This window comes from Budorcas taxicolor, chromosome 11, assembly GCF_023091745.1.
Source record: "Budorcas taxicolor isolate Tak-1 chromosome 11, Takin1.1, whole genome shotgun sequence".
Taxonomy (NCBI): Eukaryota; Metazoa; Chordata; class Mammalia; order Artiodactyla; family Bovidae; genus Budorcas; species Budorcas taxicolor.
Genome location: NC_068920.1, coordinates 49,599,416 through 49,627,195, shown reverse-complemented (window position 1 = coordinate 49,627,195; position 27,780 = coordinate 49,599,416). Strand labels below are relative to the sequence as shown.

At 44.2% G+C, this 27,780-nt stretch overlaps 1 protein-coding gene across 1 annotated transcript in view; it reads right to left on the bottom strand.

Moving 5' to 3' along the window:
• Positions 1-5,535: 5,535 nt before the first annotated feature.
• Positions 5,536-27,780, bottom strand: part of SLC26A8 (solute carrier family 26 member 8) — a 73,043-nt gene continuing 50,798 nt past the window's right edge. Inside the window, exons 9-18 of the mRNA XM_052649154.1 lie at positions 24,533-24,610; positions 19,211-19,306; positions 17,785-17,891; positions 17,634-17,703; positions 17,149-17,241; positions 16,912-17,043; positions 11,258-11,623; positions 7,525-7,579; positions 7,240-7,424; positions 5,536-5,946 (exon numbers count right to left, since the gene is read on the bottom strand). Of these exons, the coding sequence (XP_052505114.1) occupies positions 5,536-5,946; positions 7,240-7,424; positions 7,525-7,579; positions 11,258-11,623; positions 16,912-17,043; positions 17,149-17,241; positions 17,634-17,703; positions 17,785-17,891; positions 19,211-19,306; positions 24,533-24,610 (1,593 nt within the window). The remainder of the gene's footprint in view (positions 5,947-7,239; positions 7,425-7,524; positions 7,580-11,257; positions 11,624-16,911; positions 17,044-17,148; positions 17,242-17,633; positions 17,704-17,784; positions 17,892-19,210; positions 19,307-24,532; positions 24,611-27,780) is intronic.

The following is a 27,780-nucleotide window of genomic DNA, read 5'->3' as shown; positions in this document are numbered from 1 at the left end:
GTTTTAGAGTTCTATAACTTTGGGAGGGAAGAATTCCTTTATTATATGACAACTCCATGCTTTCTAGCAAAGCAAAAGAAACTCTCTAGAATGTTCACAGGATTTATCGCTAGGGAATGAAAGTACAGGAGATTTCTTCCTCTCTCAGTTCAGTTCATTTCAGTGACTCAGTCATGTCCGACTCTTTACGACCCCACAGACTGCAGCATGCCAGGCCTTCCTGTCCATCACCAACTCCCGGAGTTTACTCAAACTCATGTCCATTGAGTCGGTGATGCCATCCAACCATCTCATCCTCTGTTGTCCCCTTCTCCTCCCGCCTTCAATCTTTCCCTGCATCAGGGTATTTTCCAGTGAGTCAGCTCTTCGCATCAGGTGGCCAAAGTATTGGAGCTTCAGCTTCAGCATCAGTCCTTCCAATGAATATTCAGGACTGATTTCCTTTAGGATGGACTGGTTGGATCTCCTTGCAGTCCAAGGGACTCTCAAGAGTCTTCACCAACACCACAGTTCAAAAGCACAGTTCAAAAATTTTTCTCTACTCCCTGCTTTTCTGTATTTTATAGATTTTCATTAAAGAGTATTACTCTTATAATGAAAAACTGTATTTTGAGGACTTCCCTGGAGGTCCAGTGGTTAGGATTCCACGTTTCCATCGCTGGGGCCAGGGTTCATTCCCTGGGTGGGAATTAAGATCTTGCATGTTGTCTGATGCAGCCAGAGAAAAACACAAAAAGCTATATTTCGCCGAGTCGAACACAATTGAGTGACTTTCACTTTCACTTCAAAACTATATCACAAGCTCAAAAACGTCTCCATCAGCAGATTTTTAAGATAAGACAAAACTAATTCAAGCATGAGGCTCCTTTGATTTTGTTAAGTCCAATATTCAGAGCAATATTCACAGAGTTTTTAGAAAGACTTTGTCTCAATTTGGCGGAATAATTTAGCCCTATACAAATGATGCTCTAGTCTCACCTAACAATGCATACAAGTCATACCTGAAGTGATCAAACTGTTTCCCAGAACAAAACGCAAGATTTTGTTGGTGTCCACCCCAGCCGGACACTTGCTCCACAGCAGATGTAGCGCCTCTGCTCATCCTTGGCCCATCGAGAACCTCGGGTTTATCCCACTTAGTCTCAATTGAGCCCAGCTCAGGTGTCATTTCTTCACAGCAGTTTTCTCTGACTCATTTTCTTTCTAACCCTTCCTGTCATCTGTATTTCCATACTTCTCATTATCATCATCGTTTCATTTAGGAGGCATGACACTCCCTCCCTACACGGCCTATTTGTAAGCCTAGGAGCTTCTTGAGGGGAGACATCATATTTTATTCATTCTTTTATCCTCATGCTTCTCATAGTGTGGTGGTTTTAAAATGGCCATAAATTATTTCCCCTACAAGGAGTGGAGAATATGGGACTTCCCTGGCAGTCCAGTGGTTAAGACTTTGACTTCCAGTGAAGGAGGTGTGGATTTGAGCCCTGGTTGAGGAGCTAGGATCCCACATGCCTTTCGGCCAAAAAACCAAAACATAAAACAGAAGTGATATTGTAATAAAGACTTGTTAAAAAATTAGTAGCGTGTATTTGCCCTCACACTGAATCAAGGCTGGCCTTGTCACTTTACTTTGATTAGCAGAGTGTGGCAGATGACACGCTGCCTTGAGCCACCGTGTGAAGTCCAGGTACCCTTCTGGAGAAATCTTGCAGAGAGAGAGATCACTGCCTGGCCAGTCTCCAGCTCTTACTGCCATCTCAGCAGAGACACCACGACTTGTGAGCAAGGCCATCTGCAATTTCTAGCCCCAGGCGGATCTCTAGATGACTACAGCCTCATGAATGGGCCCAGGTAAACCCAACCCAGCTTGCAGGACTGTGAGCAAATATATGAGTATTGTTTAAGCCACTAAATTTGGGGTCCATTGTTATGCAGTAATAGATTATGGAAACATGGAGTATTTGGGATGCAGTGAGTCTTCCAATAAGTATGTGTTTAATTAAATTTAATTGTAGGAGCCTGGATGGGTAAAATTGGTCTAGATGACCCTCATGGTCCTTTTTAGCACTGAGATTCTATCATCTCAAGATTATTATGCCACCATGGATTATGGATTTTGCCATTACTTCCTGTATTTCTAGTGATAAATGAGCATTGAATCTAGATGCATTAAGTCCTTGGGCATGTTAGTCCATTTGGGCTGCTATAACAAAATACAATAGAATGAGTGGCTTATAGATAACAGAAATTTATTTCCCTCAGTTTTGGAGGCTGGAAAGTCCAAGATCAAAGTGCTGGCAGGTTAGGTGTCTGGTGGGAACCCACTTCCTAGCTCATAGATGGCTGTTTCCTTGCTGTGTTCTCATATAGTGGGAGGAGGGATCTCTCTGAGGCCTCTTATATAAGGCCAGTAATCCCATAAATAATTATAAGGATGACCTAATTACCTCCCAAAGGCCCCATCTCCTAACACCATTATCTTGGGGATTAGGATTTCAACATATGAATTTGGGACAACACATTTAGATCATAGCATTCCATCTCTGGCTCCCCAAACTTCATGACCTCACATAGCAGCAACTCAAAGGTCCAAGTACAAAGTCTCATCTAAACATCATCTAAATAAGATATGGGTAAGATCAAGTTACAATCCATTGGGCTTTGTGATGTTTAATGGATTTAAAGACAGCTACCTAGGGCCACCTATTTTGACCAATTTTTTTTCCAAACCTACTTTCCTACAGTTCTATTGATTTCACCTAGTTTTTAATATGTATTAATATAAATCATACCCCTATAATCCATTTACTGTAGAACATAGCCACTTTGAGGTCTTTTTTTTTTTTTTCAGTGAAAGTGAAAAAAGTCACTCAGTCGTGTCCAACTCTTTGCGACCCCATAGACTATGCAGTCTACGGAATTCTCCAGGCCAGAATACTGGTGTGGGTAGTCTTTCCCTTCTCCAGGGGATCTTCCCAACCCAGGGATCGAACTGGGGTCTCCTGCATTGCAGGCAGATTCTTTATAAACTGAGCCATCAGGGATTTGTGCTAAAATAATTATACTGTCAGATCTGGCCTATACTAGTTTTTTTAGCTTTAGAATTTTTCTCCAATTTCCCATGAGAGATATAGAATCTGCAATGATGACCATGCAATGAAAAGTGAGCCAATCCAAACCATGGCATTTTGTAAAGTCTGAAATGTCAGAATTTCAGGTGACCTGCATTTTGGAAGAAGACTCAGCCTTTGAATTGTTGCTCACTTTATTCTTTCTTTAATGCTGAACTATTTACAATCAGTTGACCATTTTTATTCTTATTTTGGGTGGGGATGGATGCTCTGGGTTTATAGATAATGTTCTTTGAAGATAGACTGTAGTCCAAGCATCAGGTTGGTCTTTTTGAGGTCATGCATTAAAGTCAATTTTTAGCTATGTTGCAGTTATAACAGAAAGGACCAAAGTCTAAACTCTACCAGTGTCAGAAGCCATTGGTTCTGTGTTGAAAGACCTTCCTCTGATGGAAATGTGGGCATGAAAGGGAGCTGGAATGAGAGGGCAGCCATTCACAGAAACTGGGCTCTCCATGCACTTCCTAGTCTCCTGTTTTAAATGTGAAATGTTTTCTTGGTTTTGAAACGTTTCTGTGCCTGTTCCTGCCACAGTTCAATGTTCCTGACAGTTCATTCCTGGTCTGACCCAGTTTCTGGTTGAACCCTTGGGGCCATGGTAATCACCCTGAGGCTCCACTTGTGGGTGTCCCTGAGTGCCCAGCTTCTGTACTTACCCACGGTCACCACTCTTGGTCACCCATCTGCTTCTGCTTTCCTAGCAGTCATTGGGTCCTGCTTTAAGTCTCTTTCTTGTCCATCAGATGCAAGGCCACATGCCATCACCATAGGAAGAGCTTCTTTGACACCCAAGATAGGTGCAGGTCCTCCTGATGTTATGCCCTCTGGGTTTCTGGCATTTTACCTTCAAGGTACTTATCACAATTTATTTTTGTCATCTATCCTGCTTGTTTTGTGTCTTCAGCACTTGGGATGATGGGTGGCACATAGTAGGAGTTCAGTAAATGTGCTGAGTAAACAGGAACAAACAAAGCTTGTGACTTGGGCTCCCACCTCTTTTAAGGTTGTCTATGATTGTGTATGACCTTGGGCTAGTTACAAAACTTATGTCTCACTTTATACATGTGTCAAGTAGGGAGGGATATTACTGTTTTACTTACCCCACAGCTTGAGGTGCAGTAAATGTCTGCAGAATGAGTAAATGCACCTGCTAGCTCTGTGATAAGAGACACACTTTAACAAGTATTTCTTTCATCTAACAGGTGAGAGAAGTTGATTTTCTAAGCAAGGGGAATCTTATTTACTGAGTGGGAAATAAAATTCAGTATTCCATATGCCTTTGCCTAGGAGATTCTATTTCTCTTCAGGTTGTACCTTAATACTAGAATTTTTTAATGGAGGAGGGGAAATTTTCTTTAATGAATTTGGACCAAACTAGTGACTTGATTGACTTTCCCCATTCCTAAGGGGTTTATGTCTGTCGCAGATTTTAACTAAATTTGGCCCACTGACAGTACAGATTCTAGGTTGCCTGTATCTTAAAAACCTGTAAGAAAGAAGTAATGGTGAAGGTCATCTGAAGACCACGGGGAGTTGTATACAGCTAACATTCACATCAGGTGGTCCAGTTTATTGGCCTTCTGAAACTGTCAAGATCCTGACCTTGGAGTGATGGCAAAACTGCTTTCAGCTTAACAGTTTTTTGTACTACAGACCTTCACAGGCTGGCCTAACTTAACCTATTCTCCCCAGTACAGTGGAGATAGCAGACTGTCAGTCTCTCAGCCGTGTCCGATTCTCTGTCCGTGGAATTCTCCAGCAAGAATCCTGGAGTGGATGGCCATTTCCTACTCCAAGGGGTCTTCCCAACCCAGGGATTAGAACCTGAGTCTCCTGCACTGCAGGTGGATTCTTTCCCATCTGAGCCACTAGGGAAGCCACAGTGGAGATCACTTACATATAAAGTACAGATGCTACGCAGTTTTCCTTTTTATTGCTCCTTTCTTCCCCACGTCTACCTACTTCCGGAATTTATTCCACCTGACATTTTCTTCGGCATACAGAACTCAAGAGAAGAGAGAAGATGCAGGAAGGGTCCAGATATAACTAGAGTTATGTATTTTATTTGCGCCTCATCTCTTTGGAAGAAGGGGAACAGAGATGAGGGGGATAAGTTAGAGGTGGTCTGAAAAAAATCTCAAGGGTGAGGGGTATGAAGAAGGAAGTCCTTCAGTGGCACATCTGGTGGTGAGATGAAATGAACCTGGATAAGGAATTCAGAGATGATTCTTGGTTAGCATTGTGATCTGGGAGTGCAGTCCCAGTGCTGAGCAAGGAAGGAGGCCAGCAGGTGGAGGAGTCGCCAAGCAAGTACTGCTAGTTTGTAACTAGCCTGCATCTCCGGACCAAGCGGCCCCCTTTGGGTGGGGAGGACTTGCCAAGGAAACGTGACGCCTTACTCCTAGATCTCCTCACTGGTGTCAGCCTTGGATGTATATGGTTTCACATTTTGATGCCTCCTGTCTACCGACTGTGTCCTAGCCTGAGTGTGAGTTGGGGATCTGGGAATTATAGCCCTAAACAGAGACCAGTACTTCTGCCTAGTCGGCTTGTGACTGGCCTCTGGGTCAGGCTCGAGCTCTGTCTCTTGATCCAGCTCAGATTCAGGCTCCAGCTCTGACTCAGGCTCCACCTCACGATCCAGGTCTAGGTCCAGATCCAGCCCATGGTCTTTAGACATCTGTATCGTGGAATACAGATCCAAGTCTGATTCCTCCTCCATCTCTGGGTCTGGGAGTAAGGAGAAGGCTGGACTTTTACTCCTGGGGGCTTCTATAAAACTTCTGCTTGTTTTATGTCTTGATTCTTCTTTCTGAAATACACACAGTTAGATGGGTGCATTTAATTTTTGAACAGTCAAGGAATTTCAGAATATAGTAGGACTCAATGGTATCAGAAAGCATGGGTTCCAAAGTAGAAAATATTTCTGGCCTAAATTTGCTTTTCATCTTCTTGGCACCCTCTAGTTTCCCAATTACTTACTATGCTTCAGGCTCCATTAATCCATAACTTCCAACTTCTCTAGTTTTTCTAAGCCAGCCTGGATTTCACGATCATCCATTTAAACAACAGTGGTCTTGTCAGCATTCCCGAATGTCTTGTCTTCTTGATTTTACTTGTCTTTCCAACCTCCTAATGTATAGTATGTCCCCTACATACACACCTTCACGTTGCGAGGTTTCAAAGACGTGAATGCGCATCTGGTTCCAGCAAGGAACCAGAACCTCTGCCGTCAGTGTCAGGCGTGAGTGACACTGCAGCTTGCCCTCCATCTCCTATTGCTGACGACCCTTCAGCTCTCCCATCTCTACTTCTTTTCCCCCACTCCAGTCAGTGACTCTTCTTACCTGTTCATTCGATGCCAGCCCCTGGATGCCAGCTGTTGCCCTGTACTACTGAACTTTTCAAGGTGCTGTATTGTGAGACTTAACATGTTTATTTTTTTGTGTTTGTTTTTATGTGTTATTTGTGTGAAAAGTATTATAAACCTATTACAGTACAGTACTATACAGCCAGTTGTGTTAGTTGGGTACCTAGGCTAGCTTTGTTGGACTTATGAACACACTCTTGAAGCAGAACTCATTTGTATGTAGGGGACTTAGTATAATCCCCGGCACTGCGTGTAAGGCCCTTCACGACCTGGACCCTTGCTATCTTCTTCAGCTTTGCGTCTGTCCATAATCCCTACCTTTGGCTCCAGTCATAAATAGACAGCCAGATCTTTACACCTGCTAGTTTGTCAGTTTTATTATTCATCCTAAGGGTAGGGTAGGGGTATAGCTAAGGGAGATATTTAAAATAGGTATTAATCGGTATGGCGCTGGCAGTAACCGAGCTTGCTGTGAAAGGATTCTCAAGGCCCCTTCTGGGTGGGGTAACCCTTCTTCGGTTGGGAAAGGATCCTGAATGACAAGCAGATGTCATGGCAGTGTGGGAACCTGGGGACCAGGTTGACTGCTCTTTACCAACTGGTAAGGGAACCCTTCAGCATCTCACGTTCTGGGACAGCCGCACTCAAACCTTCCCTGTGCATTGCTCATCTCTCTCTAATTAGAAGTTCCTCCTACCTCCCCCCCGCAACCCCCGCTGCCTCACATCATCCAACCTTGTCTGTCTCTGAGAAGGTTTCCTGTATGACGGTCTCTGATTCGTCCACACTTAACTCAGAGGACTCTGGCAGCTTCCTTGACAAAGCGAACAGCACAGCATCGTGGAGGGTGAGGAACAGCCGGGCCTTAGTGATGCCAGCGTCAAAGAAATCATTCTTCTCAAGTGACCTGACCACAAAAGCTACAAACCAAACCAGGAACATACACAGGGTCAGATACCTGGGGAGGTGAAGATCCAGGATTCAAAACGCAGCCCTCTGCATGGGAGGAAGGATACTCACAGTGACACCCTGCAATGAGCACCAAGATGTTGGCGTTTTGGAAAGCACAGAACATCTGTGAGGAGAGAGTAAACCAGTGATAGAGGTCTTCACACTCAGGAGAGGACAGGGTCTTTGAATTCACTGAATTTTTGAATCTCTTTGGTCATTCACTTGTCTGGGGTATATGTACCTCATACCCATTCAGCTCTGTAAACATCTGATAAGCAAACTGCAATAGGCCAGGAAATGGCCAAAGTGCCAGGAACACAGAAGAGAATCAGATGGTCTCGTGTGGGGTGGGGAGTGAGAGGGAGGGTTGTCCGTGGTCTGAAGTGGGGAAACAGTTCACATAAAGAGACAGTGTTCAAGTGAAGATGGTGCTAGGCTAGCCATGGGCACAAGCATGACAGGGACACACTGGACAGTCCTCACAAACAACCATAACTTGGTAGTATTGCTTAGTGTTTGCACGTGACTCCCTTCTCTCTGGAATTCACTGGACAGAGGGGGCAAGTTGTGGCCAAGAGACGGTCAAGCGACACAGTTGGGAACGGTATTCAGGGACCCTAACGGTCATATTCAGAACTGCTCTGCAAACCTGTATTTGAATTTAGTAAAACATCAGATATTTAACTTCAGATTAATAAACATCAAATACTGACCTCAAGTATACATTTCAGCCCATGCACACACACAAACACACACATACATACACACATACCTATGCTCTGGGACTATAAATCATAATGTTCAACTCAAAACAAGTCACCACGAACCTTAATACTCTTAAGACTTAACAGGTTCTAACCCTGGCGTCTAAGTTGAAGTGTCAAAAGAAACAAAATAGACAGACTCTACTTCTTTCACTACCAGGAAGAAATAAGAAAGTCATTCTTGATCAAATGGTACATTACAAAGTGATCTGGTAAACAGCCATCATAGACAGACTCTAAATGATAAGCAGCGGGAGACTCAAATCTCATGCATGTAGCTGAGGAATTCCCTGGTGATCCAGTGATTAAGAATCCGCCTTGCAATGCAGGGGACATGGGTTTGATCCTTGGGTCAGGAAGGTCCTACGCGCTGCGGGGCAACTAAGCCCATGTGCCGCAACTACTGAGCCCAAGCTCCGGAGCCTGTGAGCTGCAGCTACTGAAGCCGTGCGCCTAGAGCCCGTCCATGCTCTGCAACGAGAAGAGCCACTGCAGTGGCTTTTAAGTTCCAGCACTGAGAGTTCTTTGCACTTGTTGAGGCCCTTGCACCTCAATAAAGAGTAGCCCCTGCTCACCACACCTGAAGGAAGCCTAAGCTCAGCAGTAAAGACTCACTGTGGGCAAAAGTTAACAAATTATAAACAAAAGTTTTTTTAAAAAAGAAGCTTAAATGGAGTAATTATCTCTAATAAGACCAACCACTGGGATTTTTCTTCGTGAGTGTAAGTTATCACTTATGAAGTGAACAAAGCAATGATTTCCTCCAACAAAGCAGTATAGAGCAAAACAGCACAGTGTCAGGGAGGACAGAGAACTGCTGGGCCTTGGGGATGCTAGCATCAAAGATATCACTCCTCTCAAATGCCCTGACCGAGGAAGCTACAAACCAAACCGGAAACAAACACAGGGTCAGGCCCCTGGGGAGAAACCTGCAACTTTTTAAAGTGTGAGAGTGCGCGCTGAGTCTCTGACAGCTGCAAAGTGAAGGTGCCAGACATGACCTGGGGCAGAGAGTCATCAGCACAGGCCAGGTGTGGAAGGGTCATGCCAAGGACCAGAACACATGGTGCCTCCACAAAAATGAAAGACCAGGGAGAGGGAGGAGAGGATGGCACAGCTACAGGACAGGGGGAAGAGTGATACAAAGTCAGAGGCTTTACGTTCCAGTGCTGGACAGGTCCCTTCCTGGCTGTGAGCCCAGGACTCAGGGGGAAATATGGCTTGTCTCTCAGGGCTGTTGTGAGAACTAAATGAAACAGTGTATATAAATGTGTTCAACTCAGGCTGGCATGTAAGAGACATTCAATAATGTAAGGTCAATGAAATCTAAAGTTACAACTACAGTGTAAGACTGGGAGAAGACAGCATAGCCCAGTACTACAACCTAAAATGGGGAAGTCCCAAAGATAAGATAAAATCAACTATATCTGAGTCTACAAACGGAGTTGGGGGGGTTGGGGGGGAGAAGGTCTCATGGATGGGAAAACCCTTAATGTAAACCTCTTCTCAGCCTCTCATTTCATAGATGAGGAAACCAAGACCCAATGCAATTTAATAAGTTACCTTGGGTCCCAGGGGGTGGCAGTCAAGCCAGGACAGAGCACACATCCACAGACCACTTTCTGCTGTGACAAGCTTCCTATTGCCTTAGACCAAAGAGGAGCTGGATTCACTTAAAACAGAATCATATTTGCTTGGGAATAAGAAATAGGATAAAATATTTATAAATATTTTGTTACATAGAATTTGAGCATAAAAGAAGGAAAGTCAGCTGAAGGAGCAGCTCTCAAAAAAAAAAAAAAAAAAAGGTGGGTGCAGGCAGAGCCAGGAAGTGAGTGGATTCAGGATATGTGAAACTGAGCCAGCAGGAGCAATAGCGAGAGAGAATGAAAAGAGAAAAGCTGCCTGAGGAAAAGATACTTAGGAGATTTTAAAATTGGGATATGATTGCTTTACAATGTTGCATTAGCTTCTGCTGTACAGTGAAGTGAATCAGCTATGTGTATAACACATCCCCTCTCTCTTGGACCTCCCTTCTCCTCTCCCTGCACCCCACCCCTCTAGGTCATCCCAGGGCACTGAGCTGAGCTCCCTGTGTTTTACTGGCAGCTTCCCACCAGCAGCTTCCTACAAGCACTGTTCTGTGCTTGCTGTGTGCCGTGCTTAGTTGTTTAGTTGTGTCCGATTCTTGCGACCCCATGGACTGTAGCCCGCCAGGCTCCTCTATCCATGGGGATTCTCCAGGCAAGAATACTGGAGTGGGTTGCCATGCCCTTCTCCAGGGGATCTTCCCAACCCAGAGATCAAACCCAGGTATCCTGCACTGCAGGCGGATTGTTTACCATCTGAGCCACCAGGAAAGCCCATTTTGTGCTTATGAGACATTAAACAATAAAAACAGTATGGTTGGTTGTGCCCCTAAACTGTCCATATTTGTACAAGAAGGAGAGAAATGAAAACTGTCTGAGAAACCAGAAGGTGGGAGAGAAATCAGGACTCAGGGAACACTGCTTTTGAAGGAAAAATCTTTCCTGCCTTTTTCACCCAAAGAGGCAGGCGATGAAGAGGGAACCGGGGAAGATCCTTATGGATCTGGACTTGGGTACTGGGCTGGGCAACCTCACGCTTGTGTCACTTCATCACAACTTCTTCAAATCTCCTGAGGGCCTTTTAGGGCAGCTGAATAGTAAGAATTCTGTGTGAACTCTTTTCTGTAGCATTTGAACCTATTCCTTGAAATTTTTTGTAGCTAACTCCCAGGATGTGCAGAGAGTTGCTGGGCGTGGCACAGATCGTTGTTTCAATGGTGTTAAGAGTTTTTCGATTTTTACTCCTTGAGAAACAACATGCCATGCTTGGGGAAACCAACCCTTGTTTAGTAAATCAGAGTTGTTTCATTTTCTTTTTATTCTGGTTGACCTTAAACTGTCTTTGGTATGCAAGTTTCTAGTGGCCTAGGAATCACAGAGCAGCTGGTCAGTGACTAACAGGATTCAGTCAGGGATCAGAGCTCTTGTGAACACCTTCTTAGTACTTACCTGCCTTAATACGACCAAAGCCTGTGCGTCCACAAGATGTACCATGGAGAAGTCCAAGATGATGGTGTGGACGCTGGGTAGAACAGTTGAAGTTGAGTAAGGCAGGAGTTTTGTAGCCCTGACCTGAGTATCAGAAGCCTCAGGGAGTGTGACCGTCATGCTCCTGGAGGGGTCATCAGAAAGCCAGACTTTCTCCACCTCCTCATAGTTTGGGTTTCTCTGAGACGAGGAAGATGTTATGTACGGTACTTGGTCTTCAGACATACTTTGGCCTGTGTCCACATTCTCGAAACGTGAGCAGCGGACCAGGTTAATGAAGGAGGACTCTCGGCCCCGTTGAACTTCATATCGTTCTGTGTAAATAACCTGGGACAACAGAGTTAGGGGAGGACTACGATAAGACTCCAATAAGGCTGGAAGTATTTGCAACTATGCTGTTTCTATCTACTAATTCACTTCCCTTGCTCTTGGAAAACTTCACAGACCACGCACTATACCTTTCTCCTTAGATATTTCATTGTCACTTCTAGCTTGTGACTGAAACCATGTTGATCTTTTTCTTAATTGGAGGATAATTGCTTTACAATATTATATTGGCTTCTGCCATACAACAACGTGAATCAGCCACAAGTAGTATACACGTTGGAGAAGGCAATGGCACCCCACTCCAGTACTCTTGCCTGGAAAATCCCATGGACGGAGGAGCCTGGTAGGCTGCAGTCCATGGGGTCGCTAAGAGTCAGACACGACTGAGCGACTTCACTTTTCACTTTCATGCACTGGAGAAGGAAATGGCAACCCACTCCAGTGTTCTTGCCTGGAGAATCCCAGGGACGGGGGAGCCTGGTGGGAGGCCGTCTATGGGGTCGCGCGGAGTCGGATATGACTGAAGCGACTTAGCAGCAGCAGCAGCAGTATACACATCCCCTCCCTCTTGAATCTCCCTACCCCCAATCCCTCCCATCCCTCTAGGTTGTCACAGAGCACAGAGTTGAGCTCCATGTGCTATCCAGCAGCTTCCCATCAGCCATCTGTTTACGCATGGGCTTTCCTGGTGGCTCAGTGGTAACGAATCTGCCTGCCAAGCAGGAGATGCAAGTTCGATCCCTGGGTTGGGAAGATCCCTTGGAGAAGGGAATGGCTACCCACTCTGGTATTCTTGCCTGGGAAATCCCATGGACAGAGGAGCCTGATGGGCTACAATCTATGGGGTCACAAGATTCGGATACAACTTAGCTACTAAACAACAACAATGTCTATAAAGCCACATTCATCTTCCCTGATCCTCACCACTCACAGCATCCCCCTCTCCCCACCAACTTCCCCCACGTGCCTCAGTGACATTATCATTGTCCTAGTGAGCCAGACTTTAAATCATCTTTGATTTATTCTTTTCCCTCATCCCTGGGTTCTAATTAGTCTCTAGCACCTACTATAACTTTGAAGTATTGGATTGTAACTGCTTATGGAAAAGTTGAACAAACTTTTTGGCCAAGCCAGTATGCCTTCCATCAGTCCCTTTTCTCAACCCTCCTTTTTTGATCAGTGAAACTGTTGTCTGTCAAACTTCCTCCAGAAGACAGAAGTTCCTAAAGCATGGCTGTATTTACCTTCCACTCCTCTCACCCTCCTAATGGGCCTGGCATGCTTGGCATTGCTTAAGGACAGAACCAAGCCTCAGGAATACAATGGTAAGAAAGAGGCGAATGTTGACTCTGCGGTCATGGCGGCCAGATTCTACCTGGGGAGAGGGCATATGTCCATTTAAAGGATGAGTAAAAACCTATAAAGGAAATCTTAAAGGAAATCAACCCTGAATACTCATTGGAAGGACTGATGCTGAAGCGGAAGCTCCAATACTTTGGCCCACCTGATGCAAACAGCTGACTCATTGGGAAAAAAACCCCTGATGCTTGGAAAGATTGAAGGCAGAAGGAAAAGAGGGCAACAGAAGATGGGATGGTTGGATGGCATCACCAATGCAATGGACATGAACTTGGGCCAACTCCAGGAGATGGTAAGGAACATGGAAGCCTGGTGTGCTGCAGTCCATGGGGTCTCAAAGAGTTGGACACAACTTGGCGACTGAGCAAAAACAGCAACCTATATGGACAAGAACTGGAAGGCGTGTGGGAAAATGAAGAATTTGTTTGCTACAGAAGTATACGTTGGGATGATGTTTCTTCAAGAAAAATCTAATAATGCTGCTTGTGAAATAAACTTTAAAAATAGGGAAAAATGTAAAGATAATCATACATGATAGTATATACTGTATTGCTAAAAATGGTGTGGACAAGTGATAATATTACAGTTCAAAGAAGAGAGATGTTCCCCAAGTCTTGACAGTCACTGAGGCCAGGCCTTGGGGGGACAGCTGACGGTGGGGTTCAGTGGTGGGGAGATTCAAGGTTCTCCAGGCAGAATAAACCTCTGACGTTTATAAACTTCCTGGGTGGTCCAGTGGCTAAGACTCCACTCTCCCAATGCAGGGACCCTGGGTTCTATCCTTGGTCAGGGAACTAGATTCCACATGCTGCAACTGAGAGTTCGCGTGCTGCAATGAAGACCCAGGGCAGCCAAATAAATACAGAAAAATAAATACTAAAAAATAAACCTCCGAGAGCCTCCCCACTCCTCTCCATCTGCTCTACACTCCTTCAAGAGCTTTCACAATCCACTCCCTCTGGGTCTACCTGAACTTACTGCCCAGGCCAAGCCTCTTACTCTGACATGCTTGTGATCAGTAGTTCAGTCGTGTCTGACTCTTTGTGATCCTTTGGACTGTAGCCTGCCAGGTGGCTTTGTCCATGAGATTTTTCAGGCCAAAAAGAAAAACCCAAAAAACCGGAGTGTTTGGGCATCATCCCGACCCAGAGATCGAACCCATGGCTCCTGCATTTCAGGAGGACTCTTTACTGCTGAGCTTTTGGGGAAGCCGTTACCCTGACAATCCCATGCTCTCTTTTACCTCAGTGTCTCTGCCCAAGCCTGTTCATGGACCGGGAGTCCTCTTTTCTCCTACCTGACGTAAATCCAACTTTCTCTCTCCTGCCCGGTTAAGGCCATCACTACCGTGATGTTTCCCTGCCTTTTTGAGTGCATGCCCATCTTCCTTCACCTGGAGTCTTCGAGTGAGAGTACAGACACACAATTTAGAGCACAGCAATATGTTGCATGGTGTGCTTCACCACCCTATTTTCATCACCACTGCTTTTCGTGCTATCAAGAAAGAAAACGCTGCAAATTAAACTACAATATTGCCATTGATTATATCATACATCTAAATCTCAGAGATGGGAAATAATGTATATTTTTGGATGGAAAAATACAATAATAACCCTTAAATGTCACATTAATAGAGTGTTGTCTCTCTAGTTTGTTTCCTTTTTTTTGGCCATACGGCACAGCTTGTGGAATCTTAGATCCCTGATCAGGGATTGAACCTGGGCCCACAGCAGTGAAAGCGCAGAGTCCTAACCACTGGACTGCCAGGGAATTCCCTCAGTTGACCTAAAATTCCATGAATCACTTCAAAATAATCCTGTGATTTTGACGGATTATAGGTGGGTAGGGGTATTGATGAAATGATTGAATATAATGTGATAAATCTTAAACTGGTTGGTGGGCACATAGAGGCTCATTATACTTGTTTCTACTTTTGTATCTGTTCAGATTTTTCCATGAAAAACTTTTAAAATAAAGAACAACCCAACGGAACCTTGAGGACATTATGCTAAATGGAATAAGCCAGTTGCAAAAAGACAAACACTGTATGATTCCACTTATATGAGGTATCTAGAATAGTCAAATTCACAGAAGCAGCAAGTCTAATGGTGGTTGCCAGGGGCTGGAAAGGAGAGGAAATGCCAAGTTGTAGAATGGGTCAGAGTTCCAGTTTTTCGAGATGAGAAAGTTCTGGAGATACATGGTGGTAATGATTGCACAACAATGTGAATGTATTTAACACTACTGAACTGTACACTGAAAAATGGTTCAGATGCTAGATTTTATGTTATCTGCTTTATACCACAACTAAGAAGAAAGACCTAGAGGCAGAGGCCCCTAAACATTTGGTTTTCTTTTTCATAGTGTCATAGTTCTGGGGTACCTAGTATAAGCCCAACAAATACTAGATGATTGTACCCTACTCTGAAATATATTCTCCGATGCCCTATAAACACTCTCTACCATATTCAGTGCAATGTGGATGCAAACTAAAAATCAGAGACAGTGTTAATTCTACTAGTAGAGTTAGTCCTCTTGGCAGTGACGCTGGTATTTTCCAGGAGCTCAGGAGAAGCATGCTCCATTCAGCTGTATGGGAATGCGAATGGGCTTCCCGGGGAGGCTCAGTATCCACCTGCCAAAGCAGGAGACGTAGGAGATGTGGGTTCAATTTCCGGAATGGGAAGATCCCCTGGAGAAGGAAATGGCAACCCACGCGAGTATTCTTGCCTAGAAAATCCAATGGACAGAGGAGCCTGATGGGCTACAGTCCATGCTGCGTCTCTCTCACACACACACACACAAGCGCATGCTCTGTATTTGTCGGTGCCCATGTGAGGAGGGGGATGGGAAATGTGTGTGTGTGCATGTATGTGTGTGTGTGTGTAGATACAGCCACTCCAGGGTGTAGGTACACATGAAGTCCTCAAAGATGGGAATGAACAGCCCTGCTCTGGGGAAAGGGAATATTTAGACCAAGTCTGAGTTGGAAATGGATGAGCACTTTAACTCAGTTGCCAGAATAATCTTCTGAAGCCTGTCTTCTTCTCTGCCCTTCCCACCACATCATCATTTCCCTGGTCACAGGGTGCCATCAGGAGACCCTGACAGATCCTTGGGAACCCCAGCCAGCTTGACCCTGCCCTTAACCCTGCTGCAAATTAGGAAACAATCTTTCAGTCACTCGTTCTCAGGAATCTACAGCCAGGGAGCTAAGATTGAAGTCAAGGAAAACAGGGACAACCAGGGAACGAGTGACGATCCCAACAAGCAGACTGTGCTCTGAGCTCAGATAAGCCACTGGTCGTCGAGAAAGGGAGTCAGAGCTTGAGACATCTCCTCCCGCCTCCTACTATCAGGGCAAGATCCTAAAAGGGAACCTCTGTCTCCATTTCTGAGTAGAAACGGAGATTTCTGATTATTCATGGTTCATCTATGAGTTAAAATCCCTGGAGGGGTTTAGATTTTCTTTTCACTCTTTTTTTAGAAAACTATTAGTGCGGGGCTTCCCTGGTGGTACAGTGGATAAGAATCCTCCTGCCTGGTTCAATCACTGGTCTGGGAAGATCCTACCTGCCACAGGGCAGCTAAGCCCATGCGCCACATCTGCTGAAGCCTGTGTTCCCTAAAGTCTGTGGTGGTGGTGGTTTAGCCACTAAGCAGTGTCCAACTCTTGCAAGCCCATGGACTGTAGCCAACCAGGCTCCTCTGTCCATGGGATTCTCCAGGCAAGAACACTAGAGTCTGTGCTCTGCAACAAAAGAAATCACTGCAATGAGAAGCCTGTGCACTAGATAGCAGCCGCTTGCTGCAACTAGAGAAAGTCTGCTCACAGCAACGATACAAATAAACAAATAAATAATTTAAGAAAAAACTCTACCAGTGCATTTCTTTATAAAATGTAGGAGAAAAGAAGAGGCGTTTCTAACCCTGGGCGATGGCTCTGGTTCATCACAGTTGCAGTAACACCGGCAAATCTTTCCTCGCTGTGCGCCCTCTTCATTTGGACTGAACAGGGTATAAATTTCCTCTTCTGTAAGAGGCATCTTTACCATCTCAATCTGAAAGACAAATGCTGGGTCTAATTCAAGTGGTGAGTAGGGGAGGGGAGAACACTCTGGGACGGAGAGGGAAGCAGGTGGGGAGAAGCAGAGGACAGCCCTCACCTCCTCTAACACCTTGCGCTTGAGGTAGTGGACATTGACAAATGTGATGGCGTTGCAGCACTGGAATATCTTCACCCCTGGAATGTTTGCAACCTGCAAGACAAATCAATGTACACTTGAGGGCAATTTTTCAGCTCTTTTATGGAGTAAGGGAAAAATAATCCTTAGAACATCCTGGAGAATCTGTGTTCTTTATAAGCATCAAGAACTAACAAATTCCTCCCTCTGGTTTTCACCCCCTGCTTTCTTCTTTTCCCTTCTTATTTCTTCACACCTCTCTTTTTCTTGGCCCTCCTCCCTCTGAAGTACATTTAAAATTATCCTTAACTGGCTGCATCACTTTCCCCGCCTTTGTAAATGCGTATCTGCAGTGCAGCAGAGAGGAACAAAGGCGCTTAGGTTTTTTTTTTTGGTAGAAAAACTAAGCAGCAGGCCTGGTCCATCCCATCCTTTGGGCAAAGGATGGGACTCATTTGGATTCTTACCTCCCGATAGTCTTGGAAGCTTCTATAAATATTGGTGTTAGGGATCTGACCCAGGAGGAGAATCTTAGTTCTGTAAGGAAATGCGTTGGCCTTTAGGTCACAGTGGCCTCACCTTGATGTGGCCCACCTCCTATTACCCCAGACAAAGTACCTGTGTGACTGAACAGCGATGATGAAGAAGGCAAAAGTTACTGCAACGACTAGTCCGATATCCAGTCCCAGTAAAATTGCAGACATGAATGTCACCATCCAAATGAGCTTATGGAAAAGAGGAAGGAGGAGAAAGGGAGACCATGACAACAAGGAGACCTGAGAAAATCACAAGTCCTCTTCCTCAATTCACCTTTCCCCTTTCTCTCCCAACACCCAGCATTTAGAGAACAAATTCCACAGCCACGTGGACTGATGCTGTCACAAATGACTGGGCCCCAGGGCTGCCTAGCAATTCTTTTATGCATTCTCGGCCACATCTCTCTTTAATTTTCTCTTAAAACATCAGTTTCCGCTTGTGAAAAATTGGGGTAATAATATCTGCTTTATAGAAGTTATTGAGATTAGACATATTGTTTGGAAAGCAACCCAGAACACTCACCAAATTACTGGTTGCTATTTTAAGACCCATGAAAATCATTAGGAATCTTTAACATCCTTTTCAAGCCCCTGTCCCACCACCTACTGCGTCTCTCAGCAGGTGATATGACTTTCATTTCCATAAAGAAGGTAGGCTGAGGGGGCGGGATGAATTGGAAGGTTGGGACTGACATTCGTACGCGACTGCGTATATGGGGAAAGAGGTTTTTAAAGGAGTGGATACCTGTTTATGTATAATTGACTCGCTTTGCTGTACACCTGAAACTAGCGTGACATTGTGAATCAACTAGGCCCCAATAAACAATTTTTTAAAAAAGAAGATGGGTTGAAAATCCCTAACTGTTTACTCTACCTGCCATTTGTTTGTTAGTCTCTGCATTCAACCTTCCCTTATTCTCTCCAGGGCTGTTGGAAGTGCTGTCTCCACTGCAAAGACCAGAAGCTCTAACTGTACACTGTACCCCATTCCCCTCTTAACGTCTCAGGGACCTGGATCCAAAAATGATCTCTTTCCTCTTCCGGGTTCCTCTCCTCTCATTGCATCATCATCCCGTATCTTTCACTTCTTGCTATTTCCCCTATATGTCCTCTAGTTTTCTTCTCTAGAGAAAAGGGGAGCACTCCCATCAGTTACTCTTCCTGGCAAGATGCCCTCTTCTCTTGTTGGGATTTGTTTCCCCTCTCCTGGAATGTAGTTCTATTAACCAGATTAAAAGCCATTCAAATATGCCATGTATGATGAACCCTTTTTATTAGATCTGTGTGTAACTGCAGCTGCTTAATTACTTCTGTTTTATCGAACTTCATATAGTTGGAATAGGGTCTCAGTATTTCTGTGCACCAAATGACCTTGACTCCCGTTTTTTGAGCAACAGCAGAGACGCATCAGATAGTGGGTTCACGTTGGTCACTTCCGTTTGTTCTCTTCCTCTCTTGGCAGGTTTCCCCTCCGTCCTTCCCAACCTCCCCAGTGCATCTACACTCACACAGTCATACTGGTTCTGCCTCCACAGATTGGGTAGGGTGTAAACAACTTCAAGGTAGGGTAGGACGTTACTCAGGATAATACCAGCCACTATAGCCTGTGGGGAAAAAATAAACCCTGCTTCATTTTCCCTTCAGGGGTAAAGCTTCCAAATTTCCACAAAGGAACCACAGAGACTTGGTCAGCCTTGCCACACAGAGGTATTCTGCACTAATATTGCATACAAATACCAGGTCTGTGCTGCAACTCACTGTCCAATCAAATAAGTATTCTCTACATTTGTCTCTGCTCACCTTTATAATGTGTCAAACACACAAGACACAGCAAGGCCATGTGACTCATTTGTCCAGTGACAGCTCTCAAAAGCCCCTTTTATTTTAGTTTTTTGAATGTGGACCATTTAAAAAAATCCTTATTGAATTTGTTACAATATTGCTTCTGTTTTATGTTTTGGTTTTTTATGGCTGCAAGACATGTGGAATCTTAGCTCCCCGACCAGGGACTGAACTCATACCCCCCTGGATTGGAAGGCGAAGTTTTAACCACTGGACCACAACGGAAGTTCCCACATGCCCCTTTTAGAGTCAGATCGCTGGTTACTTACACAGACGGTGAGAGGAAGAGTAGCCACAAGTTACGATCATCTAGTCCCTTCCGTTTCCATGTTGTCACTTTTGGTGTAAGGATGAGGCAAGGCCCAGAGGAAGGCTGGCGCCTTTGGCCATGTGTCCTATTCTGTGCTTATTTGACCTTGGTTTGTCTAGTTTGCTTGACATAACCTATGTGACTGATGTTGCTTAGAAACCATTCTCAGATGGGATGACAAATTAAGAGAATTTCCACTCACAGAAATTCTGAAATAGTTTCAATTTGGTGTTTTTTTTTTTTTTTTTTATCCCAAGCCTAATCCTGATGTACTATGATTATTTCAACAGTGAGATACCACTGTTTTGGTCCATCAAATTAAATTAGCAAATTTAAACCACTGAGGACATTCCATTAAAAATGGGTATTGCCCTCTTGAAAAATAATTTGGCAATATATTAAGAAATACTAGGGCTTCCCAAGGGGGCATTAGTGGTAAAGAACCCACCTATCAATGCAGGAGACTTAAAATATGCAGATTTGATCCCTGGGTTGGGAAGATCCCCTGGAGAAGGACATGGCAACCCACTCCAGTATATGCCTGGAAAAGCCCATGGACAGAGGAGCCTGGCAGGCTACAGTTTCATAGGGTTGCAAAGACTTGCACATGACTGAAGGAACCGAGCAAGAAATACTGATTGATATGCTTTCATACAGAACTTCTGTTTTCCCCTTAGAAATCTATCCTAAATATAGAAAAGGGCAGATGTACAAAATTGCTCATTGTTGTGTTATTTATAATTTAAAAACTCAGATAAACTAATTTAAACTGACTAATAAGTGATAGTAAGAGTATCATGTTATATATGAAGTTAACAAGAATACCAGATTGTGTGTACAGTTAGATCACAATTACACAATGGAAAGGCTGCTTCCCTGGTGGTTCAGTGGTAAAGAATCTGCCTGCCAATGCAGGAGATGCAGGTTTGATCCTTGTGGTTGGGAAGATCCCCTGGAGAAGGAAATGGCAACCCACTCCAATGTTCTTGTGTGGGAAATCCCATGGACAGAGGAGCCTGGCAGGCTACAGTTCATGGGTTGCAAAGAGTCAGACATGATTTAGTGACTAGCAACAACATACAAAGTAAATACTATCTGTTTATAGAGAATAATATGGGTTAGGTATGTGCCAAAATGTTAATAGTGGTTTATTTGTGATTGTGGCTTCAGGGACTGCCACCTCAGTGTGTGACCAATCTATCTAAAAAATAGATTTTTATCTATTATGAATTTTCCAAAGTTTAAAAAGTAAGCATGTCTCCTTTCGTAATGGAAAGACAGTGTCTTAAGTATAAGAAAATGAAGATCAATATCCATAGGGGTATAAAATCATCAGGGCCTCAAAGTAAAATCTCACATACTTTAAGAAACGTTTCTCATCCTTTTCATAGCCATCTAGCCAATTAGAGCTGACCCCACTTTTGGAAGTGGCTTGGACCCAGGCTGACTCTGGTTCTCTGAGGTTACTCAGTGACCAGTTGGATGCAACAAGTCAGCAGAGGCAGGAGGAACAAAAATGAAGTCAGCAGAAATTACTTGTTTTGCAGCTTTATCTTCTTACCAGTCAAGAATCTCCCCAAATTTCTGCAATTAGCAGGGAGATGTGGTAGGAAAGATAAGAAATTCAACTTCAACTTTATAAGACTTTTGGCTTGAGGTATGAAGTACAAGGGCTCCTGAGGTATCTCAGTGGTAAAGAATCCACCTGCCAATGCAGGAGACACTGGAGACGTGAGTCTGATACCTGGGTGGGGAAGATTCCCTAGAGCAGGAAATGGCAACTGTTGCAGTGTTCTTGCCTGGGGAATTCCATGGACAGAGGAGCCTGGTAGGCTACAGTTCACGGGGTCACAAAGAGTTGGACAGGGCTGAAAGACTGACCACACACACAGAGTATGACAGGGAAACAAATCTTTTTCATGAAATATACAATAAAAATTTTACCTTTCAGAATATTTAAGATAAAACATGCTCATGTGCAAAGAAGAATTGAATTTATATATATTTCCCATCATACAAGAGATAACATTTTGGTATAGCCTATGTATTTTTTTTTCCACACAAAATTGGAACAATATTGAATACACTATTTGTATTACATTAAAAAAAATGTATATTGGTTCCCTTGCTCACTAGTTGAGATCCTTGCCAGGATGCTCTACCAATTACTCTCCCAAGAATTTTGCAACAAACTACCCATAGTCATTCACAGAAGGAAGGATAGGTGCTTCCTAGAGGGGTGGAATGGGAGGGGAAGCTCAACAGGGAGGGGACATATGTATACATATGGCTGATTCACGATGCTGTACTGCAGAAACTAACAGAACGTTGTAAAGCAGTTATACTCCAATAAAATCAGGAAGGAATCATTCATAGTTTAATCCTCAGAGAGAGCCACGGTTATAGAAATTCAGTTATTCCACTGATCAGATTGTGTTCGCATTTTCTCACCCAGCAACATCCTAACTAGATGATGTAAAAATAACGTGCTAGAACATGGTTGGCCAAAGGCAGGGGCTGTTCTATCCCCAACATATTTATTGTAAGGAGGGGCTTACCTGCTTTTATCACTGTGCATGCATGCATGTGTGACTCTTTGGAACCCCACTGTAACCTACCTCTGTAAGGTGGACTGTAACCCACCTCTGTCCATGGGATTTTTGAGGCAAGAATACTGGAGTGGGTTGCAATCTCCTTCTCCAGGGGATCTTCCCAACCCAGGGATCGATCCCATATCTCCTGCATCTGCTGCCTTGGCAGGAAGATTCTTTACCACTGAACCATCTGGGAAGCCTTACTTTTATCACTACCCTGCAGTGAATTCGGACAGATTTTTGTTTGAGATTTTTTTTTTAAAATTCTGATTCTTCAGGCTATAAAGGAAAAATACCACTGTCCAAAGTAAATTGAGTGGCCCACCAAAAATAGACTCCCAAGAGTTATAGCTCCAAAGATGCTGCATAAGCTCCATTCTGGAGATGACTTCTGCTGGGAATCAAAAGACAGCTTGTGTGATAAACACAAGCTTAATCCCACCCACCATGCATATAATCCATGGCTGGTTTCCAAGATCCCTGAATCACAAGAACCAAAGGCAGCAACAGGCTTAAGATGGTCCTGTTCTACTGAAATGTGATAGTCACCAGGTGGAAATGTTGTTTAGTTGCTAAGTCGTGTCCAACTGTTTTGTAACCCCATGGACTGTAGCTTGCCAGGCTCCTCTGTCCATGGGATTTCTCAGGCAAGAATACTGGGCTGGGGTGGTTTGTCATTTCCTTCTCCAGGGCATCTTCCTGACCCAGGGATTGAACCTGCGTCTCCTGCTTGGCAGGCGAATTCTTTATCACTGAACCACCAGGGAAGTCCCAAACATGTTCAAAAGGATGGGTATAATATTTACAACCACTCCAGCTTAGGGACTGCTACATCAGTGGGTAACCAAGTTCCTGGACCAGGAATAAAATCTCCTCCCTTGCTGCTGCTGTTTAGTCGCTTCAGTCATGTCCAGCTCTGTGTGACCCTATGGACTGTAGCCCGCCAGGTTCCTCTGTCCCTGTTATTCTCCAGGCAAGAGTACTGGAGTGGGTTGCCATGCCCTTCCTTCAGGGGATCTTCCCAAGCCAGGGATTGAACCCAGGTCTCCTGCATTGCAGGCAGATTCTTTACCACTGAGCTACCAGGGAAGCCCTACCTCCCCATCTTAGTACTATCTAAAAATGACTAAAGGGAACCTGGAGGAAATTTAAAAAGAAATCACGGACACTGGGCATTGACCTATACTGTAACTTAGAACAAATTGATTATAGTCAGTAATTAATGCAACTGGCATCTCTAAATGTAAAGTCATCATTCTTTTCACACAAAGGGAAGAAATGGCATGTAAGTACATAGAGGCATTCTAGCTGAATACAGAATTAAAACTCAACTTTTAGTGTTGTGAACTGACCAAAAGGCAGGATGGGAGCGGTAGGGAGATTGAGTTCACATGAATGCAGAACAAGGACTTCTGGAAACTGTTTAGGAAAACAGATGGCATGAATGCACAATGAGTTTCCAAGCCTGTGTTGGTAATGGGCGTTCTGGCATCTGAAGTCTATTTTGGTCATATTTAACTGAATCCTTACTTCTAAAAGCTTACTTTATAGCTAAAGCAATTTTTAAAAAAAGATTAATGAGGATGAGAAGAATCACAATTGTTTCTTGAGCGCTTATGATTAGCTCAAAACTGTTCTCTCTACATTATACATATTATCGTGTTTAACTCCTAGTCCTGTGAGGTGCTTAGTCACTCAGTTGTGTCCAACTCTTTGTGATCCTGTCCATGGGGATTCTCCAGGCAAGAATATTGGAGTGTTGAGGTTTGACAGAAAACAACAAAAATCTGTAAAGCAATTATCCTTCAATTAAAAAAAAAAAAAAGAATACTGGAGTGGGTTGCCATGCCCTCCCACAGGGATCTTCCTAACCCACAGATCAAACCTAGGTCTCCTGCATTGCAGGTGGATTCTTTACCGTCTGAGCCACCAGGGAAATCCTGTATGGTAGAGGCAGTTATTTTAAAGGAAAGGAACCAGAAATAGCCTGGGGCAACCACTGGAGATGAGCAGAATGCAGTTCCCCTCAGAGATGCCCCCACCAAGACGTGATCTGACTCAGGCATCTGATCAGGTCCACTTACGTTTGGCAGTTTGTAGAAAAAGTGTGCCATCTTCATCATCAGGAGCAGCATGATGCCTGCGCCTACCAGAGATGCAAACTGAGGAGACAGAGCCAGTTGGAGAGAGATCATCAGGAATGGACTGGTCCCCGTCTGCAACTGAGGCCTTCTGCTTGGTGACAAGCATGTCATTTTTGTTTCTTTCTTAGAAGGGGCTGCGTATGTATGACCAGCTAACATCAGTGCATTTTTGGTAAGCTGACACTGTCAGTTCTTGTCACAATCCTCAACACACACCAGGTACTCAATAAATACTCATTGACTGCATGTATCAAGGTTTCCTGAAAAGTTCCAGATGGGTTTGGATATCTGAATCTATTTTGCCATTGCTTTGTGCTGTGAATCTGAAGTCTCCTAAAATCTGGCCTTCATTTCCTCCAAACTTCAACCTTCTTTGAATAGTTTTAAAAAGCCCTGGTAGACCCATCACTGAAAGCCCTAAAATCCCAACTGTTCCACTTCGCTCTTTTGGGGTTTGGATAGCTTCCTATCTAACAGCTTCAGTGGTGCTTCATCTTAATACCATGATATTCACTTTTGATTTTCCTACTTTTGCTTCTCTCTGCCTCAATGCCATTAAAAAAAAAAGAAAAAGAAAGTTTAATGAACATGAGTCAGGGCTGTTGATAGCAGCTCTGGATCCTGTTCCAGCTGGGTTGACTCCTCTGGGTTCGTACTACTTGGGAAGCAGTGATTCATATTGTCAGACACAGGTAGAAAGCTAAAAAAACATAGTTCCCTTTTATAACCTTAAGGCTCCCTGGACATAATCTTGAACTCATTATATCCTCTGTTGATAAACTTCCATTGGTTAAGTCCCTACTTAAACAGAAAAAAATCATACAAAGCAGTGTAATTTCCCATGGTGATAAGGGTGGAGGGGGGGATAAAACTGTAGCCACAAATCAAAACAACAGCACATACTAGCACAAACAAGCAACTTTAAATCTAAACCATTAAGTGACCATGCGGCAATGATTGTCTAATTTTTTTCCTCTTTTTTATTAGGTGTGAAAAAGACTTCTTACTGGGTTCTCTCTCACTGCTCACTGCTATTTGCCATAGAAACATGTCACTGAAAATAATTGCAATGAAATCAATGTTCTGCTTCCTTTTTTTCCCACCCCGACTGGTTCACAGCTATGGGACCAACCCAATGTGGGAAAGTTGAACCCTGAGAGAAGAATGTAGGCAGAAGGATTCAGGAAAATGGATCACTGTAACTGAAACTCAGGAAGTTCTTGTGGCAAACATTTTATACACTGTGGAACTGAAAAAGGTAACTGAAGCCATAAGCTTCTCCAGCCAGTGTATATCTCAGCCTGTTGCCACACTAAATTTTAGGGTCTAGCTTCAGGTGATCTCACACTATAGAAGAAACTGCTTTGCTTAGCACAGGAAACCATATCAGGACTTCTCCTTCCTATTACTCTTTTCCTCCAGAGTTCTCTGGATTACTTTTAGGGGAACAAAGACATACAGACACCAAAATTAGCTGTATAAAACCTAGTTTAAAATGACGATAGACCAAACACGGAAATCCCATAAATCTGGCTGCTCAGCCAGGCCTGCCAATAATTGTCTGTCCCCCAAGGCTGCTTCCCTGATAGCTCAGCTAGTAAAGAACCCGCCTGCAATGCAGGAGACCTGGGTTCAATCCTGGGTTGGGAAGATCCTCTGGAGAAGGGAAAGGCTACCCACTCCAGTATTCTGGCCTGGAGAATTCCATGGACTGCATAGTCCACGGGGTCACAAAGAGTCAGACACGATGAGTGACTTTCACTTTCACTTTCATTGGCTGCACACGAGAGGAGTGGGCTTTGGGGTCAGAGGGCCATCCTTGGTGGCATTGTGCCTTAGGAGGATGCACGGTGAGTCTCAGAATCCCAGACTCAGCACATGAACGGGGCCTAGAGGCAGCAAGCATGTATTAATACAACTTGACATCTCACGCATGTTTTGCTTTTCCGCTCTGATTTTCCATCACTTTTTCAGGCTTTCTTGAACCAGGACTGACCCTACCTTCTTCCCGGAGACTCAACGCAATGCGAGTTCTCATAAAGCACAGCCACAAGTGACATGAAGAGCCTCAGACAACAACTGCTCCACCAGCAGTGGACAGAACATTACCATACCCCAACCAGCACACTAGGGACCTGGGGTAGAAGCTCTGCTGTCATCCAGTCTAATTCTCACAACTGAAAGGTTATCCTTACCTCCATCTTATCAATGAGGACTAGAGCCCCAGAAAGTGAAGGTAACTTCCCAAGGTCACACATCTAGGAACTACCGGGTCAGGTTTCCATCCACCTGACCAACTGACTCCAAAATCCAGGCTCTCTCCACAGCCCCATTTGTTTTCTCTAAAGAGAATGCCACTCATTTCCTTTTGTGATGATTTCTTTCTTTTCTTTTTTAAAAATAACAACTCATTTTTAAAAGCAGTTCTGGGAATGAAGTAAGTCAGAAAGAGAAAAACAAATGCATAAATGCATATGCATACATGTGGGATCTAGAAAAATGGTACAGATGAGCCTATTTGCAGGGCAGGAATAAAGACACAGACGTAGAGAATGGACACGTACATGGACACAGACCTGGAAGAGGAGGGTGGGACGAACTGGGAGAGTAGGACTGACACATGCTACATACATACTGGATGAAAAATAGTTAGTGGGGAGCTGCTCTGTAGCACAGGGAGCTTGGCTCCGTGCTTTGTGATGACCTGGGGTTGGGGAGGGGGTTGGGGACGATCCAAAAGGGAGGGGTTATGTGTAAACATTAAACAGACTCATGACAGTACAGCAGAAACTAACGCAACATTGCAAAGCTCCAACTTAAAAAAAACAACAAGGAATAGCGTAAAGCAGTTCTGGGAGCTTGGGGACAAGGCGAGAAGGCTCATCTTTGGAAAGCAGGGAACAAGGAAAGGAGCACAGTCATAGAGAACAGGGAAACAACAGGATCAGAACTGGATCAGCTAGAAGAGGGAGGGCAGTTCGGCGGGCCTGCCATCACTTAAGGTTCAGGCCAGGGCTGGAAGGGCTGATAGGTTTTGCTGCAACCAGTGAAGACAAGTTTCTAGACAGGGAGAAATTAAAGTGAAATCCAGACGCCTTTTACACAGTGTTTATGTATGTCAGACATACATACACGCACATGTAAGTGGCTCTTGGTGGCCGGTCATGTCAAATAGAGCCAGCCCTTGA